This window comes from Elgaria multicarinata, chromosome 9 (genome assembly GCF_023053635.1).
Source record: "Elgaria multicarinata webbii isolate HBS135686 ecotype San Diego chromosome 9, rElgMul1.1.pri, whole genome shotgun sequence".
Lineage (NCBI taxonomy): Eukaryota > Metazoa > Chordata > Lepidosauria > Squamata > Anguidae > Elgaria > Elgaria multicarinata.
In genome coordinates this window covers 96,656,878-96,676,935 of record NC_086179.1, presented here as the reverse complement: position 1 = coordinate 96,676,935, position 20,058 = coordinate 96,656,878, and the positions used below count along the sequence as shown (strand labels likewise).

Sequence of the window (20,058 nt, the reverse complement as noted above, 5' to 3'; positions counted from 1 at the left end):
CCCTCTAGTTATTTTCTTCTAAATCTCTGCTAGTAACCTAACATCCCAAGACCATTGACATATATTATAGTCAAATGAACTATGGTTCTATGAACTTACTTGCTGAGATCTGTGATTAGATTGCAAATCTAATCTTGCTACTCTTCCATCAGTAGTACTCACATGTAATATCAGGATTGGTCCCATGATCAAAGATGGAAAAGCTTGTGTGCCTTGTCTTCCATCTATCCTATTTCAGTTGGGACTGCTACATTTTCCAGGGCCCGATCCTCCCTCTTATACTGGATATAAAAACATAGATCAAAGCGTAAGCTAAACTGAAGGAGTTAGGAAGTGTGCAGGTTGCTTTCCTAGAGTTGGTTTAAGTTATGATTCCTCCTCTTTGTGGAAAATTTGATTTTAAAAGAGAGCATCGAGAGCAAGGAGTGTTGTACAGTGGTAGAGCCCACACTTTATTAATTATACTTATTTATTAAATTTATATCCCACCTTTCTTCCAAGAAAGGCACTATAATGTGCTCTACTTGGGGCTGCCTTTGAAGACAACGTGAAAATGTCAGATGGTACAGATGATGTTACACCAATTGTATACCAGGACTGGTGTTGACCTTTAAATTCTAAGTAGTTTTATCTGGGTTATCTCAAGGACTGCCTAAGTCCATACAAACCTGCCAATGCTTTAAGTTCCTCTTTGGAGGCCCTATTTACTGGCTCACCAGTAAGATTGGTAAAATTAGCAAGCACCAGAAGGAAGGCTATATTGTAAATTACCTTGGGAAGACCCAAGGTATTAAGAAATATAATCAATCAGTTAGTCAGTCAACTAATGCAATGCAAAACTCTAACAGAGTCGGCAGACAACTGACAAAGCAGATTAGGCTCAGTGCCTTTTGGGACTTGAAGCAATGGCTATTGCATTTGGATCTGTATTCCAATGTTTGGGAATACAGATCCAAATGCAATAACGGAGATAAATACTTTTTCCCCAGATACCTACCTCTAGGGTGACCATATTTTGGAAACCAAAAAAGAGGACAACGTGGTCGCCCCCAAGGGGGCGTGTCCTGCACCAACGGGGCATGCCCACCCGAACATAGCCTTGGTCACGTCTGATTTTACGGCACACATTTAAGACAAATCTGTTCTACGTAACATCTTAATGTTAAAATCACTGAAATAAAGAACAAGTGAGAGATTCAATGTATCTGAAATTAACTTCACTCACTCCTACTTTGGTAGGTTTTGCTGTACTTTGAAGCTTTTGCTATACTCTGTGTGTTACATTCTCCCCTTCCCTCAAATATCTTTTCTGACTGTATCTTCACTCATTGCAAGCTGCTGTTGTTGTTAACAGGGTTTGCTACTGGCCCCAGATCTGTTTCAAATTTGGTGTGGCTAAAGCTTTACCTAAAAGCTATCATGGTGCCAACTTTCAGCTCTTTATCTTTAAAAACGACAGTTTTAAAAATAATATTTTTAAACCCTCATTTTTAAAAAAATTCCTAAAAAATCAATGGATGAACGGATCTGTTTCAAATTTGGTGTGGCTAAAGCTCTACCTAAATCCTATCATGGTACAAAGTTTCATCTCTTTATCTTTAAAAATGACGATTTAAAAAATAATTTTAAAACCTCAATTTTTAAAAAATTCCTAAAAAAGCAATGGATGAACAGATCTGTTTCAAATTTGGTGTGGCTAAAGCTCTACCTAAATCCTTTCATGGCGCAAAGTTTCATCTCTTTAGCTTTAAAAATGACAATTTTAAAAATAATAATTTTAAAACCTCAATTTTTATTTTTATTTTAAAAAATCAATGGATGAACGGATCTGTTTCAAATTTGGTATGACTAAAGCCCTTCCTAAGAGCTACCATTGTGCCTAGTTTCATATCTTTATCTTTAAAAAATGACAGAGTTATAAGCATTTTTGTTAATTCCCATTAGAGCTGCTCTTTGAAAAAAATCCGGATTTCCCTCCCCCTCCCGGATTTGCCATCAAAAACCCGGACAAATCCGGGCAAGTCCAGTCATATGTTCACCCTACCTACCTCTTCGTGAACTGTTTCTCCTCCTTTTGTCAATGGCTGCAAATGATTTGTAAAAGGAGAGGCTCCTTTTGCAGGAGGCAAATATATGACGTGAGCCCTTCTCCATTATGAGTCAGAATAGTACTGAGTATTTACTATTTAGTACTGAGATGCCACTCCTGGCTGCTTAGTCAATGAAATGTAGTGCTCAAAATATATCTGGGAGGGAGCAACTGCCATGAACAACAAAACAGGAATGGCTTGAAACAAAATATGTATTGCTTGTCTGAAAAGAACAAAGTTGTATATTTATGTGTAGGACAAGATCTGAGACTAAAACACAAGGACAAAGACAACTTTCCAATAGGACTCCTTGAAATGTTTTAAAAGATTTTAGGCTTTGACATAGCAAAGGGGCATAAACCTCCTCATGAGATTATTCAAGTGTCAATATAGAATTCCAGGCCTTACTTCCTCTGCATTGTTGCTATTTTAATCAAAAGGTATGTATGCTGGCTCTGTAATAGATAACTCACGTATGGTGTTAGATGCTAGATATGTTGCATTCCGTATGAACACTTGTATTACTCTCTCCTGTCTGCAGTTATGCTAAAATCTGCACATTCTTAAAGAGTACCCAAGGCGGAAATAGCATGTCAACTACTAAAGAAGAATGTAACCTTTGTGTCTATATTTTCCTCACAATCTTGATCTTTGACCTTCTTAAGTATGCATTTCTCGGACCACTTACACTGGAATACTCCCAGTGGACTATGAAGGCAAAAACGCTGCTTTTCCAAAGCGTATGACTTGACCATGCAGTTGAAGTCACTGGGACTGAGAAGATTCGGGCACAGTAGGCTAATGTCAACTATGTGTTTTCACATTTAAGCTATGAGAATTCTTGTCTTTGCCTTCTGGCCAATGAGCCTTTCCATCAGGGGTCTCGCTTTGGTCCATATTGTAATTATTGCTGAGGAGCACCTGTATTTTTGGCCAACTCGCTGGCTTGACACACTGACTGGGATGGGCGAACTCCCCCATGTCCTACTCATCAGATTCCTGCCAGTTGTCCGCTTCCACTGGCATGTGGGGCAAGCAGCCAGATGGTCTGCAGCTCATGACTTTTTTCTTTGGTCCATGAGCTGTGATTTGCACAAATTTGCAGCCAGGAATATTTACAGATATAGAATCATAGAATAGCAGAGTCGGAAGGGGCCTACAAGGCCATCGAGTCCAACCGTCTGCTCAATGCAGGAATCCACCCTAAAGCATCCCTGACAGATGCTTGTCCAGCTGCCTCTTGAAGGCCTCTAGTGTGGGAGAGCCCACAAACTCCCTAGGTAACTGAGTCCATTGTCGTACTGCTCTAATAGTCAGGAAGTTAGAGCAGTACAACAATGGAATCAGTTACTTTGTGGCTAATTGGGATTTGCACAACTTTGCAGCCATGAATAGTGCATTTTGCGTAAAAATGGCAGGCATAAAAGACCATTTATGCCTGGGATTTTGTGCAAATTGTGCTGTTTATGGCCACAAATTTGTGAAAATCCCAATTAGCCACAAATTTGCACAAATTAAAAAAGTGGGAAACTGCAAGCTTGCTAGTTCAGGGATCCAGGGGGCCAAGCTGGCGAAAACTCCACCTCCAAACCGGATTCCTCCTATATCCCTATCTATGATTAGTATCCAAGGTGGGGGCAGCCCAGGGTGGGAGATGGCAGCATGCATGCGTGTCCTCACCAGTAGCAACACACAGGCAGCCTTAGCCCTCATGGCCACATTATAGTTTTTTTGGGGGGGAAGAGCCACAACGCGCAGGATGCTCATTTCTAGGAGCATGAACATTCCCATTCACTGTGGTGCTTCCTTGCAGAAGTGCAACATCAAGACCACCAGTGGTAGGGACACGTGTGCACTGCCGCCATCTACGTTGGGCCGCCCGCAGAAGACCCACGTTGAATACTACACTATGCCTGCTAAAGACACAGCTTGCTCGCTATAACTATTTTGGCCTGCTTTGACAACATTGCTATAGATCTTACAGGCATAAAGGATACCTGAGAGAGCGCCTTCTCCCTTACCAACCTGCCCGGTCACTGAGATCATCCGAGGGCCTGCTCCTGGTGGTTCCACCTAGATCCATCCTCCGATTGGAGTCCACCAGGGGAAGAGCCTTCAGTGTGATGGCGCCCCTCCTGTGGAACTCCCTGCCTCTGGAGGTCAGGCAGGTGCCAACCTTGTACTCCTTTTGGTGCCTCCTGAAAACATCTTTATTCCAAGCAGCCTTTCCTTAATATGCAGCCTTGAATCTTTGTTTTTGCTTCTTTTAAATTTTGTTTTAGCTGTTTTATTCTGTTTTTATTTTCATTTTATCTTGTACCCCGCTCCGAAATTTTTCAATGGGGAGCGGTATATAAATATTCTAAATAAATAAATAATAAATAAATGCTCTTAAAATGCATTGCTTTTTTGCACATTTACCTTGAATATATGTAAGAGTGAGCCTTTGAACCTTCCTCAACTAAAATATTTTTGCTCCTTCAGTGATACTGAAATGATACCCTTGTTTATGGTCAGGGTAATGTTGTCATGACAACCATTTACAGATTTAGGCCTTGATGATTATGTATGTTTTGGGACTGTATCCTGGCTGTATCCCATCTACATTGTGGATCAAAAAAAAAAAAACTTTGTAAGGGAAGGTATTGCTGTCGAACAAAGCTGTTAGCTACCCAAGAGTTGCACTTCGGATAATAAGCCATAGTTTCTAGCCTGATGCATACCTGCGTAAGCAGAGTAGTTGAAAGTATATACATAAAGGAACACATAAAGGAAAGTATTTTAAACATCCAATACTACTGAACCATTCAACAATCTTCTTATTTCTTAGAGAGGAGTAAGATTTATTGGGTTTCAAACTCTAGACCTCATGGGGGGGCTATTACCTGGGTCATGTTACTGCTGCTGGTTTGCCCCAACAAGAAATGTTGTTCTTAAACAAAAATCTAATGCAGGCTTTGAAGGATAGAAACTGTTTACATCTTGACCTCATTGCAATGTTAAGCTCAGAATGTAGGTGGGAGGAAAAGTTCTGCTAATTTGGCATTAATCAATTCAAGATGAAAGCTTTGTATCTTCTAAATCAGAGTTAAATTCATTTTTATTCCATACATATTTTTAGGAAGATTGATGTGAGAACCTTTTTGTCTGATCTGTACAGTAAAATACTATGCTATAACTTTATTTGCCTGAACAAATATTTTTGGGAGGTTAACCCAAATGTACAGCAGAGATTTCAAAGCCTACCATGTAATTAAATGGGCTAATATTTATATACATGGTCTCAGTCGAGTTAAAAATGTTTGTGCAGTGAATATATACTGCAGTGTCCCTTTACTGTATGGTATAGAATTGTAATTCCCAAACCATTTGCCATGAGAGAACTGCTGATGTGTGGGAAGAACTAAATTAATCCAAGGCTCCTTGAGTCCAAAGTACCCACCCAGAGATGAGACTACTCACTGCACGATTCTCTTCTCTTGCCTTCCTTCCTTCCCATCAGTCTCCACTGTGGGTGGCTAATTCAGCTGCATCAAAGCCCTCTTCCAGTGTTCTAAACATCTTAGGATCTATACACAAGAAGGGACACATGTGCCAGTGTCACGATCCGGGGTGTGGGCGGCAGGGTCCTTAGGCAGGAATGCCAGGGCCGGGATGGATGGAGATGGAACCGGCTTGGGCGGTTTGAATACTGGTGGAGCAAGCTGGGAGTGAGGCACAGGTCTCGGGTGGCAGAGTCCAACAGAGAGCCAGAAGCAGGAGGCAGATCCAGGAAACAGGCACAAGGTCAGACACAGGTTCAGAATCCAAGCAGGGGCCAGAGGCAGAAGAGAAGTCCAGTCAACAAGTGGGCAAGCTCCAGGCAGGGATCAAGGCAAGAGGCAGAGTCCAGGAGGAACAGAGTCCAAACAAAGCCAGAGGCAAAAGTTGATGGTCAAAGGCAAAGCAAGGTTCAGACACATACCAGGTAGCAAAGGGGCCAGAGGCAGAGGCGTTGTGGAGACGAGCAAGAGGTCCAGTGAGGTGAGATCTGTGGTAGCAAATGGTCAGGAACCGGCTGCAGCTAGCACGAGAGACCATGTTGCTGTGGCCAAGGCTGAAGATGAAATGCAGCTCTTATATAGGCCTTTCCTGGCAGCTCCCAGCTGTTCCATATGAGCTCACCTGGGAGTGCCTGCTGGTCTGGGCCTGAACCCTGCAGGGCTTTACCATCCAGGGTTTGCATCCTGCGAAGTCCTGCAGCTGGTTCTGTGGCAAGCTGCCGCCAGATGGTGCTGCAGAACAGGACAAATCCTGACAGCCAGCTCTGCTCCTTGCCACCCTCCATGTGTCTGAGGGTATCAGTCTTCAGCAGGGATCCTTCTCTATCCATGGCAGCTCCCTACATGATTTGGAACCCTGGTTTTCCAGATCTTGCCTATACAGGGACCTGGTGTGTTTGCATTATGAATCACCACCCTCAGAAACGAGTGCCCATTACATCTCTGCATGTACCATTATTCTAGCGTTACCCCTTTCCTAATCACAATTCATTTTTCAGCAAGTGAAAAATGTGTGGAATTGGTCGAGAAAAAGCTAAAGAGCAATGGCCTCTGTAGTATTTTAATGTTCCTGAACGAAGGGCTGATATTGAATGGGCCATAGTTCAGAGACAGAACATATTCTTTGCAAGTAGAAGATCCCAGAAAGTCTGCCAAAATTTGGGCGGTGGGAGTGGTAGAGGTTGTCATTTCATCTGTAGTTAAGTCTCAAAGAGGAGCAGGATCCAGATTTTTTGGAGGTGAGCTGCCTTCAGGGACCTTCCCAGTGCCAACTGCCACCTCCCATACCCTTGGCAGCAGTGATGCTACTGCATTTATCACCCTCTCCATTGCTATTGTGTTGGCACTACCACCGAGTAAGCCCTCCTTCCCTTTGTGAGCAGGCGTTTAAAGCCCTGAACGGCTTGGGACCTCAATACTTGAGGGAGCTCCTCTCTTTATATATGCCTGCCTGAGATTTTAGATCTGTTGGAGGAGCCCTTCTCCACATCCCACCAGCGCAACACATTTGCTATGGTGGGACATGGGAGGGGGCTTTCTCTGTTGTGGCACCCCAACTGTGGAATGCCCTCCCCTTGGAGGCCCGACTGGCGCCAACGCTGATTTTATTCCGGCGCCAAGTGAAAACATGGCTTTTTAACAAAGCCTTTAATGGTTAAATTCACCTGGCTTGCACATTGTTTTAGCTGTTTTTACTGCTTTTAAATTATATATTGGTTTTAACTTGATTAATGGTTTAATTTGTTTTTAGCTGTGTATATTTATTGTTTTATATTGTGTGATTTTATCTGTATGCCACCCTGAGATCCTAGTGGTATAGGGCGGATACAAATTCATTTATAAATAAATAAATAAATAAATAAATAAGATTACCCTGGCTTGGAGATGCTAGCCCTGTAATGGGTGCTTGGCTCCTGAGCTATTTCAACACCACAGCCACCGCCAGAGCCACCACACAAGTCTGTTCCTAAGCAAGTGAGGAGATGGTGGCTGTAGGAATCCCTGCGGGGACCCACATGGCATGGAGGCAGGGTACATCAGCCATCAGCCACAGGGATTCCTATTGAGGCCGATGACAAATGCCCCGTTAGACTAAGTGCTAGTGCTGGGCCTTAGGAGGAGGAGGATAGGAAAGCAAGCACACCTACATTTTGTTAGGACTAGCCTGTAAGAACATATGAACTGCTTTGCTGGGCCCAAGTAGTCCAGCATTCTCCATGGTACCATGAGTAGCCAATTGCTCTGGGCATTCACAAGCAGGCCACACAGCCTTCACTTATTGTCTCCAGTACTGGGAACATCTTTTTAAAATCCCAGAATGTATACGATGTGATGCTTATGTTTACTTAGTATTTAAAGCTTTTAAAGTTTTATTTATTGTAAGGAAAGGAAAGGAACCTCTTGTGCAAGCACTTGAGTCATTGCTGACTCCTGAGTCGACCTGAGCCGGCTGCCTGAGAACCAGCTTCTGTTGGGATCGAACTCAGGCCGTGGGGAGAGTTTCGGCTGCAGTAACTGCCGCTTACCACTCCGCGCCCAAAAAACCTTTAAGTTAAGGGGTAGCATACACATATCATTTCACAACTGAATACAGTTTGAAATATGATAGCCCTGAAGGAGGTGACCAGCCACAAAAGCTCTGAGGGCCACAGGAATCAGTTTGCAGTGCAAACTTTGCACCAAGGAAAAGTGAGTTAGTCAGCTGTGTAGATATGGCCACTGAAATATGATGATGATGATGATGATTGATGATGATGATGATGATTTTAAAAAAATATATTTGAAGTGATACAAAAATAAGAAATGAATACAAACAATCCCCTAACAATTAATATCAAACCAACAGTTATGTGAGTATGTATAATATACAAAAAGGGAACAGGGAAAGTTGATTTATACAACTTCTAGGGGAAGGAAGCTTAATCAAGTAGAGAGAGAGAGAGAGAAAATATAAAGGAAGAAAGGAGACAAAAAGAAAAGAAAAAGAGAAAAAGAAAGAAAGAAAATCCCAAATCATAATTGTGCTGTATTCCTTCATTTCTTGTTACAATGTCCGTATACTTAGAGCTGGAGCAGGCATCCATTGTTGTACATTCAGATGTGATGCATATTGAACAAATCTCCCCCATATGTCATCGAACGATGTTGATTCTGATTTCCCTTGAATTTGAAGCAAGTCATAAATTATTTTTTCTGATCTTGCCACAGACCATATATACAGTGCAGATAAATTCAAATTGTCCAATTTTTTCCACTGTTCCACTGAACAGTCGTCAACAGGAGTATTATTAAGTCTTTACATTTCAATCCAGTATAAAGTCCTTTATATATTGATAATAAAAATAATTCTGGATCATATACAATTGTTTCTCTAGTAATAACCATTAATTCTCTATGTACTGATCTCCAGAATCCCTGTATATATGAGCAAGACCACCCTAAATGAAAGTACGTGCCTTTTATCTTGCAATATCTGATTTTACAGGCTAGATCAATTGAGGTTACCCCAGTCAGCCCAATATAAGGTGCATTGTTTAAATATTGTTAATTGATGTGATGTGTGAAATAAATGTGTCTTTCAGATGGAGCAGACTTGTAAATAGTCACTTGCATGGTCACCTGTGGTGTCTTAAGAATCCATTCCAGGTGACCAGGCAGAGAAGCTTTTCTAAACTGGCTGATTTGGCCAGAGTCTTGGGGGTGTTTTGCAAGCAACTTACATAGATTGACCTTAGTAGGTGGGCTGGTAAAAATATTTCATTATCTTATTTTCAAGGATGAAATAAAGACCAACATCTTTATAGTAAGATGTTTTGTCTTAACTTTAACTGTCCAAGTACTTTCCCAGGTCTTGATTTCTCTATGGTAGCAGTTTATGGGCAATCTTCAAAGAAAGCACCATAGTGAAAGCTGTCATGGTGCTCTACATTGGCCTACACTTTTAGTTGCTTGCACTGATAGACATTTCTTTTAATCTCCTGAATTTTCCATACCTAAATATTTACAGTGGTGGTGGTCTTCTTTAAATGTCTCAAACTGCCAGTTAGGGATATGCCAGTTTGCAATGAGAAATGTTAGTTAAATAGCTGTAGGCTGCTGGGAGCCCCCTGAATCCATCCACAGAGGAGACTATCTGCTGAGTCTCTGGCCTTGCCTTCTTCCAAGCAGGAGGAGACAAGCTTAGAAGAGAGACTCATTCAAAGTAATTTCTGCAGGCAGGTAATTTCTTCTCTTTCACAGCCTAAACCATTTTGGGTATGAGCAAAGCTATCAGAAATCTGGAAAATACTACACTAAATGTATATTAAAGGCAAACCACAAAAAACTAAAGGGACATGCATGTTTAACATACTATTGTAAATTGGTATTGAAGGAAATAATTTGCTCTGTATTTTTTTTAATTTTGGGGGGTAATGTTGTGCCTGGTTTGTTTTGTAGGCTAACTGAAGCCCATCGAACAGCTGTCAAAGTCATAAGGAGAATGCAGTATTTTGTAGCCCGGAGGAAATTCCAGGTAATGAATGTCAATAGCAACAGAGCCAAATAAGTCATATAATATAAGAGGTACTGGGGAGAAAAATACTCAAAATGAAATGTACAACCCCCACCCTCCCCATCCAAAAGAATCCTGTCCATGCATCAGACTGTTTATATAGCAAATAGCTATAGTTTGTTCATATATGAACTTGGTTACCCAGAACTTTGAGCATCACAAAGCTCTGAAAGAACTGGGTTATTTGAAAATCCTGTTTAAATTCTCATTCTGTTTCTCAACTTTTGCATTTGATGAGTGTTGTACATACTACAACAGTTGTACACAATAGCCTTCTTTTTTTCTGATTGCCCTAAATATAAACATTTCAGGATTCCTGAGGTTCAGAATCCATGTCGCAGGTTGCTGTGTCTCCAAACCTGGTGGCGGTGCGGCAGGGATGACTTACCCCATCCTAAACCTTGCCAGCCAACAGATCTGGGGTTTAGGATTGCCTCATCCATTTTTATATCGAACCCCCAAATTTATTTAATCTAATCTACCTCCTCTATTATTTATTTATTTATTTATTACATTTCCATACCGCCCAATAGCCGGAGCTCTCTGGGCAGTTCACAAAAATTAAAAATAATTTGACACAAAGCAAATTTGGCCCAATTCAGAAGTTCAGATTTCAGATTAACATTTCAACCTGAAACAAAACAACAGGTGTAAAACCAACTAGCACCTTCATTTTGTACTCCTCATCCCACTGTTCTACTCTGTCACCTCAAAATCCAGTTCTAGATTTGATTTTTCCCCCTCTCTTTCTCTATCCTTTTTACCTCTTCATCCCTCTTGTTCATTACTTACAATTTGCATTGTTAAAATATTGTGCACTTGCTCAAAAATTATGAAGAATTTTTTTTTAAAGCAAAATGTGAACCGCCCAGAGAGCTCCGGCTATTGGGCGGTATAGAAATGTAATAAATAAATAAATAAATAAATAAATCCGATTCCAATGTTGAAATGCAATCTTAAAACTTAACTATCAAATGTCAAAAGCTAAATTTGAAACCAACATTTGTTATTTGCTTGATATAATAGTCTGAATGAAGTTAGTATAAAATTTTACTTAATTCTGTTATAAGTCAGATGTCAGATACTGTGAAATGTTTGAAAGGTACACTGGCCTGGTTCATTCCGTTAACCATTTTGTGGTTAAGCAGCATGGTTTAGTGTGTTGTCTGAACCAGGCCACTGTGGTTTGGAAGGGGGTTGGAATTATGGTTGGGGGGGGGGGAATTATTTCCTAGATTTTATGTGTTCTGGTCACCCATAATTTATGAACCACCATAGGTTTTGCCACATACATACATACATACAAGTTTTTATGTGATGAGTGTAATGCATACCAGACTCTCACTTAGGACTATGTGATTGGGTCACTATCTTAAATCACAATCATGTTTTGTTGTAGTTCTTGATTTTTCTGGTGTTTGCACTTAAAAAAAGCTATTCAGAAAATGAGCAAGAGGAAAGATGCCAGATAAATGCTCCTTCCCCCCCCTTTTTTTGTCTTTATTCTAGATATTTATGGGTTAAGTCATTTGAAGCATTTGACTGGGCTTGGCCAGTTTTCATTTAACATTACTCAACAACATAAATCTTTAACACTGCTAATTCTGTATGAACAAAAGGAGGTTTGCAAAAATAAACTTTATTGGGGGGAAAGAAAATTAATTATGCATTTGGGTAGCCTTCTCTTTTTTCTGGTTTTGTTTTCAAAACCTTTTTTTTAAGTTAATCTAGGCTCTAAGCCATTATGTTTCAATAGACACCAAAAATAGATGGGGGGGGGGCATTTAGACAAAATACTCTCAAAGCACCCCTGCCAGTCAATCCAAAGAGTGATACTGGCACAGTTGTCCTGTGGGAGAGACAATGGTCTGCTTTTTTTCTGACCAGAAATAATGATGTGTCAGCGTCTGTAAGCAATGAAGTTGGAAGAGGGGGGGGGGGAAGCAATAATTCTTAAGCTTTTAAAAATTGAAAGTATAACAGGCCTCCTTTACCCTCCAAGCACACATACACTCACCAAGAAAACAGTAAACCTGTGTTCCCCAAAGCCAGTGTCCAGGTAGCCCAAACTGCTTAAGATTGACTAAAATTGTTTTGTCCGGCTGGTTCTCTCTCTCTCTCTCTCTCTTCTCTCTCTCTCTCTCTCTCTGTGTGTTTTGCAAGATTTATTTTTCCTCTCAGATTTTATCTGCAATTTCTAGGATCCCATGGCTGCACTCCAAGCATGACTCCATCACACACTGGAAGGTGTTTAATGCATGCTAATAGCTCCAGCTGAGGCTGTGGCAGAGTAGAAAAACAACTAATGAACGGGTGTTAGTTATTTTTCAATTACTTGATTTTTCAGTGTGCCTTCTCCCCCTTTTTTGTACTCCCTTGAACCACAGCCAAAAGAAAGACCCATCGTACCCCAGATTCCCCACTGAGCTTATGTAGATTCCAAAACAGCAAAACCCAAAGCTGGTACAGTCTCTCCCACCCCCACCCCCACCCTCACTTTTTCCATGTTTACTCCATTAATAATAGCATTGTCATGTAAATTTCCCAGGTTTACTTTTTCTCTTTTTTAATGCTCAGTCTCAGCCAACCCCGGCTGGTCTTGGATTTTTATCAACAAAGCAGTCTGATAGCAAATTAAAACTAGAAGAGCTTTTGGGTTTTTTAAAAAAGCTTTTCCCCTTTTCAGATTGACTTGTATTTTAAATCTGTATTCAGGGACAGAGTCCCAACTCTATTCCACATGAAGCACTGCAAGACTTGTTTTGTTCCGAAGCGCACCCCGCACCAAACCTATACACCAAAAGGCTTTCGTGGTGTTGCTTTTTTTTGTTGTCTGCAAAATATCATGATCAACTGAGAAGATTTCCACATGTGCCTTTTAAAACTTTATATGCTTTGATAAACAGCTGACTCTCACGCCCACCGTGTGATGATGATTGTTCTGTGTTGTGAGAGGAATGGGTGTGGATTCCCATGTATATGAGGCAGAGTGTGAGCAATGAAGGTGTGAATGCACATAGAGATGGGGCCCAACTCCTGTGAAGCTGAAGGCTGGGGGCTAATGTACACCAAGCAGGATGTAGTGGTATGAAAGCTAGGGTGACCATATTTTGGAAACCGAAAAGGAGGACAATATGGCCACCTTCAAGGAGGCATGGCCACCCCAACATGCCCACCTCCAAGGCGGGGCCAACTCAACATGTCCGGCCCCCAAGGGGGCGTGGCCTCGGTCACATGTCTAAACAGGCCTTTTACTTAATATGAACAGGCATCGTTTCTTCTTACAATTAAAGCAGGCAAAGTAAAGTAGGCAAAACTGAAACCAAAATATGTATCAATCATTTAGTGACTTTTCAACCAGTTCTTTCTCCCTCCATACAATAGTTTCAACAAATGGCTGTTGGCTTATTCCAACATCTCTAGCCAAGGGATTTAACTTAAGCGTAAACTTCACTCCTTTTCAATGGAAGTTCCAAATGTGGAATGTCAGGCTTCCACCCTAATGACTATCAACTCAGGGGGAAAGTTAGTAATGATATAAAGTCTAATTAAATTCCATGCACAGCTTTCTTTAAGTTGCAGGGGAACAAAGAGAGAGGAAAGAAAATTGAAATAACAATAGGCTTCTTCTCTCACCCTCACTGTATCATCACCATCAACATCCATTATCATCTATTATCATTACCACCATCAACAACACCATTATCACACCCACCAAGCAGCCAGCTTACACAGTCGCTATTGGATTTAAACAAAGGGCTATGCTGCAGGCCTCGCGCCGCCCGCGCCTAGCGGCTGAGGATGGGGCAGAGGATGGGTGTGCTGCAGCTGGCCCAGGGCAGTTAAAGCTGCAGGAGCCCTGCCCTCTTTTGTATGTGGTCACCCTAAATATGAGGCGTTGTGGGAAGTCAGTGCTCACTCATTTTTTTCCTAGGCCTCGACTGTCTTCAGTTTGACTTACCAAGTCCCACCCTGGCAATCTGTTTCAAAATCACATTTTTCTATCCCACAATATGGGATGCACTGACACAGGCAGAGCCTCTCTGAGCACGTACAGAGTACAACTCTTCTCCCATTAGCACTGAGTAATCACACCCCACACACAAGGATTGGGAGTTTCAGGGAGGCCTTTCTCAGCTTTGCAAATATAACCATTGATTCTGCAGGAAACCGAGGTATGATTCAGCTCAGCCACAGACAGTGGGTCCAAAACTCTGTATCTCCTGCTCCAGCTGTAAAAAGTGACACAACAAAGCTAGCAAGATTGAATTATTGCCAAGGAGGACAACATCTCAGGCATCTGAAAGTGGACTTTCATCGGGGGGGGGGGGAGTTTTTGCCACCGCAATGATTAATACGCTAGTCCTTAAGGTTCCACAAGAATCCTTTTAAAAGAGAAAGAGAGTCTTCCCCTGAAAGATTATGGCAACGGGGAGACTAGGACTCAGGACTTGGAGGCAGGAGAAAGAGAGAGGGGACGGGGCTGGAGAAGAAATAGACGTGTGTGCCGCGGTGGGGCTGGGAATGCTGGGATGTAAGCCAAATCCAGCTGCCTGCTCTCCCCCCTTGCCTTTCTTTGAAAATCTAAAGGTCTTGGTGGGAAAGAAAATGCGAGTGGGGGACCAGGAATGTGAAAGAGAGAGAGAGGAGGAGGAGAAACGGATAGCTGGGAGGAAAGAGAGAGAGAGAACGAAGACTTTGCAAGCCAAAGAAGGAAGGATGTAGAGAAGGCAGAAAGGGACATTCCGCACGGTGCAGCAAGAGGGAAGCAAGACTTTTGCAGAAGGGAGAAAATGAGAGAGGATGGCGGCAGCTGCCACAGGCAACATGGGAGGGCATCTCCTCCAACAGATAGGAAAGAGAAGTAATCTCCCCGCCCCAACCAGGAGAGAGGGGTGGCCGGGGGAGAGAGAAAAGGTGATTGGGAAGAGGGAAAGGGGAGAAGGCCAGCCAGCCAGCCCTGGGTCCCTGCAAAAAGGAAGGACACAATGAAGGAGGAGGAGAAGCATTGATTTGGGAAGGGAGGGAGCCACCCCAGACCCAGCTGCGTACCTTCCAATCCCGGTAGTGGCGGCGGCGCTGGTGCTCATCATCGTCAGCAACAGCAGCAGCTGCTGCTAATGCTTTTGTGCTGGCGGCGGCTGCCGCCAAAGCTGACTGCTGGTTCTGCGCAGATCAGCCAGCCAGGTGTGTCTTTAGGAAGTCTCGCTGGAAGTGTCGTGAGACTACCTATTTCCTGGAAAAGAAGGCTAGGCTGCGGTGAAATAAGGCCTACCGCAACCGGGCAGAGCACCCCTGTTTTCCCGGTGAGTTGCCCCTCAGTGCTGGTTGCTCCAGTAGGCTTTATTCTCCCTGAGGGGTCCGGACTTTTCCAGTGGGTATGGGTACCCTAAAGCAGTATATGGTATGTGTCAATGTGCCCCAACAGTTGTCAGGGCACTTCAATACTGCTATAAAGCAATAGTGCAGATCTAGCCTGGGTGAGGTGAAGGAGCCTGATTAAACGCTTTGGTGAACTTGAACACTGACAGCAGACTTTGTTTGTCATGTGACACCACATACAAACACGTCATACACGCTTGGCCTCCATGTGGACAGGCCTACATACTGAATCCCCAGCTCACATTTGGTGGGCAAGTAGGCATGTGCCCATTTTCCCCACCATGCTATGCTGCTCTTTGTTGGGATGGGTGAAAAACTCATTGGGTTTGCATTTTGTTGCAAACTTACCACATTTGTATTTTCCAAATCTGCACGCAGCATAGTGCAATGAAGCAGCAATATTTGCAACTTTCCCAAATTTTGTGCTGTAGTTCACAAATTAAGAAATGCTTACAAAATTGCAAGAAATATGAGAAAAGGCACAAAAGTGTACATCGGGGGAGGGAACTGCACACAAAATATGTATATTATGTATTATAGTGTTCACAAAACAACACTATTTTAAGGGAAATTGCTTGCAAAAAATGTGTATGCTTAGAAAAGTGCAAACAAAAATGCCATATTCAGAAAAATGTGTGCAAAAATGCATACATTTAATTAAAAGTGCATGAAAATATGAACAAATTTTCATGCAATCATTTAAAGAACAGATTTGCACCATTTTTTTTAAAAAAGAACACACCTGCATCACAAGACCTGAGGCAGAAATGGGGCAGAATGAACTTCATATAGGAAAAATAAGAAACTGAACAGAAATTAGCTTGACCAAACCTATACTAGACCAACCCAATAATAATAATAACAATAATTCAATGAACAAAAAACCTACGGTTTATAAAACAACGTTAAGGACGTACACTTTTCCACCAAACACCAAAAAGCAGGGAAATTGGGAGTTAAGGCTCACCAGCCTTAACGCCACATCCTCCCTAAGGAGGCAGAAAGTACCAGTGAAATTCTCATTCTCCCAAAGCAGATAAACCATGAGGACAGGATGGAGAATAGGATATGCAGAGGTGACTGTGGGGTTGTGGAAAACTGATGACGAACAACTTAGAGCCACCTACTTCTTTTTTTGTTTAGAGCAGCCCTTCCCCAACCTGGTTATACAACCTGGTATACAAATGACACCTGCTGAAATTCCCTTATCTATACAAGCGTAAAAGATACAGGAGCCCTGTCCTCCTTTGAATATGGTCACCCTAGCCATATGGAAAGGAGGAGAGGGCTCCTGTACATTTAACAGTTGCATAGAAAAGGGAATTTCAGCAGGTGTCATTTGTATATATGGAGAACCTAGTGGAATTCCATCTTCATCACAACAGTGCAAGCTGCAGGAGCTATACTAGAGTAATCAGATACAAAAGAGGTCAGGGCTCCTGCGGTTTTCACTGCTGTGATGAAGAGGGAATTTCACCATGTTCTCCATATATTCAAATGACACCTGCTGAAATTCCCTTTTCTATACAAGTGTTAAAGATACAAGAGCCCTGTCCTCCTTTCCATATGGCTAGGGTGACCATATTCAAAGGAGGACAGGGCTCCTGTATCTTTAACAGATACAGGAGTGCCGCCCCCCACCAAGCCCCCCAACCCACCCCACGGTGGGCCCAGGCGGTGGGGGGGCATCCCAACCCCCCACCATTCCTGCTCACCACCGAGGGCCAACCCCCCACTCCCACCCCAACCCCCCAACTCCCACCCACCACCTTCACTTACCTTCCTCTCCGACAGCAGGCCCGGCGGTAAATCGAGCCCTGACTTAACAGGAAGTTAGGCCAAGGCATAAGTTCCTGTTTAGCCAAGGATGCCATTTCCCACCGGACCTGCAATGAAGGAGGAGGTAAGTTCCTCCTCTCCCCCCCACCCCACGGCCAGGGCCCCCCACCCCCAACCCCCACTCCCCAACGTCCCAACACCCCCCGCCGCGTGCTCACTTATCTCTGTTTGTTCACCGCCCGCTCCAGGGTTCGAAGTGAGGACGCTGGGGTTGGAGGTGGAGGCTTTAGAGTGGCGCACCAGGAAGTGGCTTTCTGGCGCCCAGCTCTAAAGCCTCCGCCTCCAACCCCACCGTCCTGACTTCGAAGCCTGGAGCAGGGGGTGACTGGCAGGAGGTTAGTTAGCCACCCCACCCCACCCAGGTCTACCGCTGCTGCCACCGCAAAGACTATGGCGGCAGTGGCGGAGGCCAGGGAAGCCCCCAACCCAACCCCCACTGGACCGGCCCAGCCCTCCCTGGCCTGCCGCCACCGCCGCTTGAACAGCAGTGGCGGGGCCAGGGAAACCCCCCCACCAACCCCCCCAAGCATCACTTACCTTCCTCTCCGCCGGCGGTCCCAGGATTAAATTTAGCTCCTAGCTTAAACGGAAGTTAGGCCCTGGCCTTAACTTCTGGTTGAAGCCAGGGGCTAAATTTAATCTTGGGACGGCTGGTGGAGAGGAAGGTAAGTCTCCGCTCCCCCTTCCCCCCTGCCCAAGCCCAACCCCCCACAACGTCACTTACCTCCTTGTCCTCCAGCCAGCCCGGGTTTAACTCCAGCCCCTGGCTTCACCAGAAGCTAGGCCAAGGCCTAACTTCTGGTAAAGCCGGGGACTCCATTTCAACCTGGGCCGGCCGGAGGATGAGGAGGTAAGTCGGCGGCAGGCCCGGGTTTCAATTGAGCGCCCGGCTTCACCCGAAAGCAAGGCGCCATTCTGGGTGAAGCCGGGGGCTCAATTGAAACCGGCGGCGGCAGGCCTGGGTTTCAATCAATTGAGCCCCCGGCTTCACCCAGAAGCAAGGCCGCAATTGCGGCCTTGCTTTTGGGTGGAGCCAGGCGCTCAATTGAAACCTGGGCCTGCCGCCGACGGACAAGGTGAAACCGGCGGGTGCGACTTAACCCCCCGGTTTCCCCCCTGCTACGCCTGGGCCCACCGCTGCACGAACTGCAGCGGCGGCTCCAGGGAAGCCCCCTCACCCCACTTACCTGACCGGTCGGGGATGAGCTCCGGCCGCGCTCTCCCTGCTTCTCCCCCTCCCTCTGGGTAATCTGATGCTGATGCGCATGCGTTAGCTTATCAGATTCCCCATAGGGAAACATGGGGTTTTTTAAAAATTAATTAAAAATTGATGGAATGGTCTTTTGAAAAAAGAACGGCCATTCCATCAATGGGGAGTATAGGGCAATGCAATCCAACTAATGGATTGCATGAGGAGGCTTCCCCTTTAGCGCAATAAGTGCGCAAAAAAAAGTCGCCAACCCGGAAGTAAGTCTGAACACTTTGAAACAGACATGCTTCCCCCCTTTTCTGCTTTAAACTTCCATCCAGCCCTTAATATTCCAGCAATCTCCCTGAAACGCGCAGGGAATGTAAAGCCAGCATTTCTTTCTGGCAGTACTGCGTTTCAGAAAGATTGCTGAAATATTTTTCATTTTAGGGTGCTAGGTTGACCCTCCCCCAGTAACTCCATTTAACATGGCGGAATGTTCGTTTTACTGACGGTCCTTAAGTACACTGTGCACGACCGTGCACAATGTAATAATACTGCGTTTCAGAAAGATTGCTGAAATATTTTTCATTTTAGGGTGCTAGGTTGACCCTCCCCCAGTAACTCCATTTAACATGGCAGAATGTTCATTTTACTGATGGTCCTTAATTACACTGCGCACGACTGTGCGCAGTGTAATAATAATAATAATAATAATAATAATAATAATTTTATTTGTTACCACACAAATGCAAATGCCATAAAATACATATAATTGATTAAAACATTTTAAACTAATACATTATTAAAAACAGCACGTTATTAAAAGGCATCTTAAAATTCAAATGGGTAAGGTTCATTCAACCCTTGGTTCAGTGAATGTGTGAACCTACATAGTGGCTCCTCTTCATACAAGATGGTGTGGTCCTCTGCTTTTGATCCTGTAAACAGAGATTTCTAGCAACATTTAGCTCAGAACATGTGAATAATATTCTATGTTTGTTATTACTAAAAGTGCATTCCCCAGCAGATCTTCAGATATAATATCAGTTGCAGGGAGTTCATCTACCTGTGAATTCCGTAAGACATGGCTGCCTGCTTCTCTGTCTGTCCCATTCCACCTGGCCTGAATCCAGCTACAAAATAGGCTGTTCCTAAAGGTGCTTAGAGACCAACTGGTTACGAGTCTTGTTAAGGTCTGGTTCCCCAAGGGCTCTTGCGGCCTCCAGAGTGGGACATTCTGCCTGCAGGAGGTTCATACAATAGTTCCCCACCTCCACACCTCAACCTGCTGGAGGCTGCAGCAAAAAAGCACGATGAAACATCAAAGGTCTAGAGAGGGGCCCCCACCCACGAGGACGTTCCCGCTTTCAGCTGATTTGGCAGCTATTTGCAGGGCAGGAGGTAACTGTGTTGCCTCTTTGGGTTGCCAGGAGGGTGGGGGTGTAACTTTGTTTCTGGCCT

The 20,058-nt window shown here is 43.8% G+C and overlaps 1 protein-coding gene across 1 annotated transcript in view; it reads left to right on the top strand.

Annotated features, from left to right (window-relative positions):
- LOC134404312 (potassium voltage-gated channel subfamily KQT member 1-like) overlaps window positions 1–20,058 on the top strand; it is a 466,408-nt gene that overhangs the window by 227,921 nt on the left and 218,429 nt on the right. Inside the window, exon 14 of the mRNA XM_063135026.1 lies at window positions 10,070–10,145. Within this exon, the coding sequence (XP_062991096.1) occupies window positions 10,070–10,145 (76 nt within the window). The remainder of the gene's footprint in view (window positions 1–10,069; window positions 10,146–20,058) is intronic.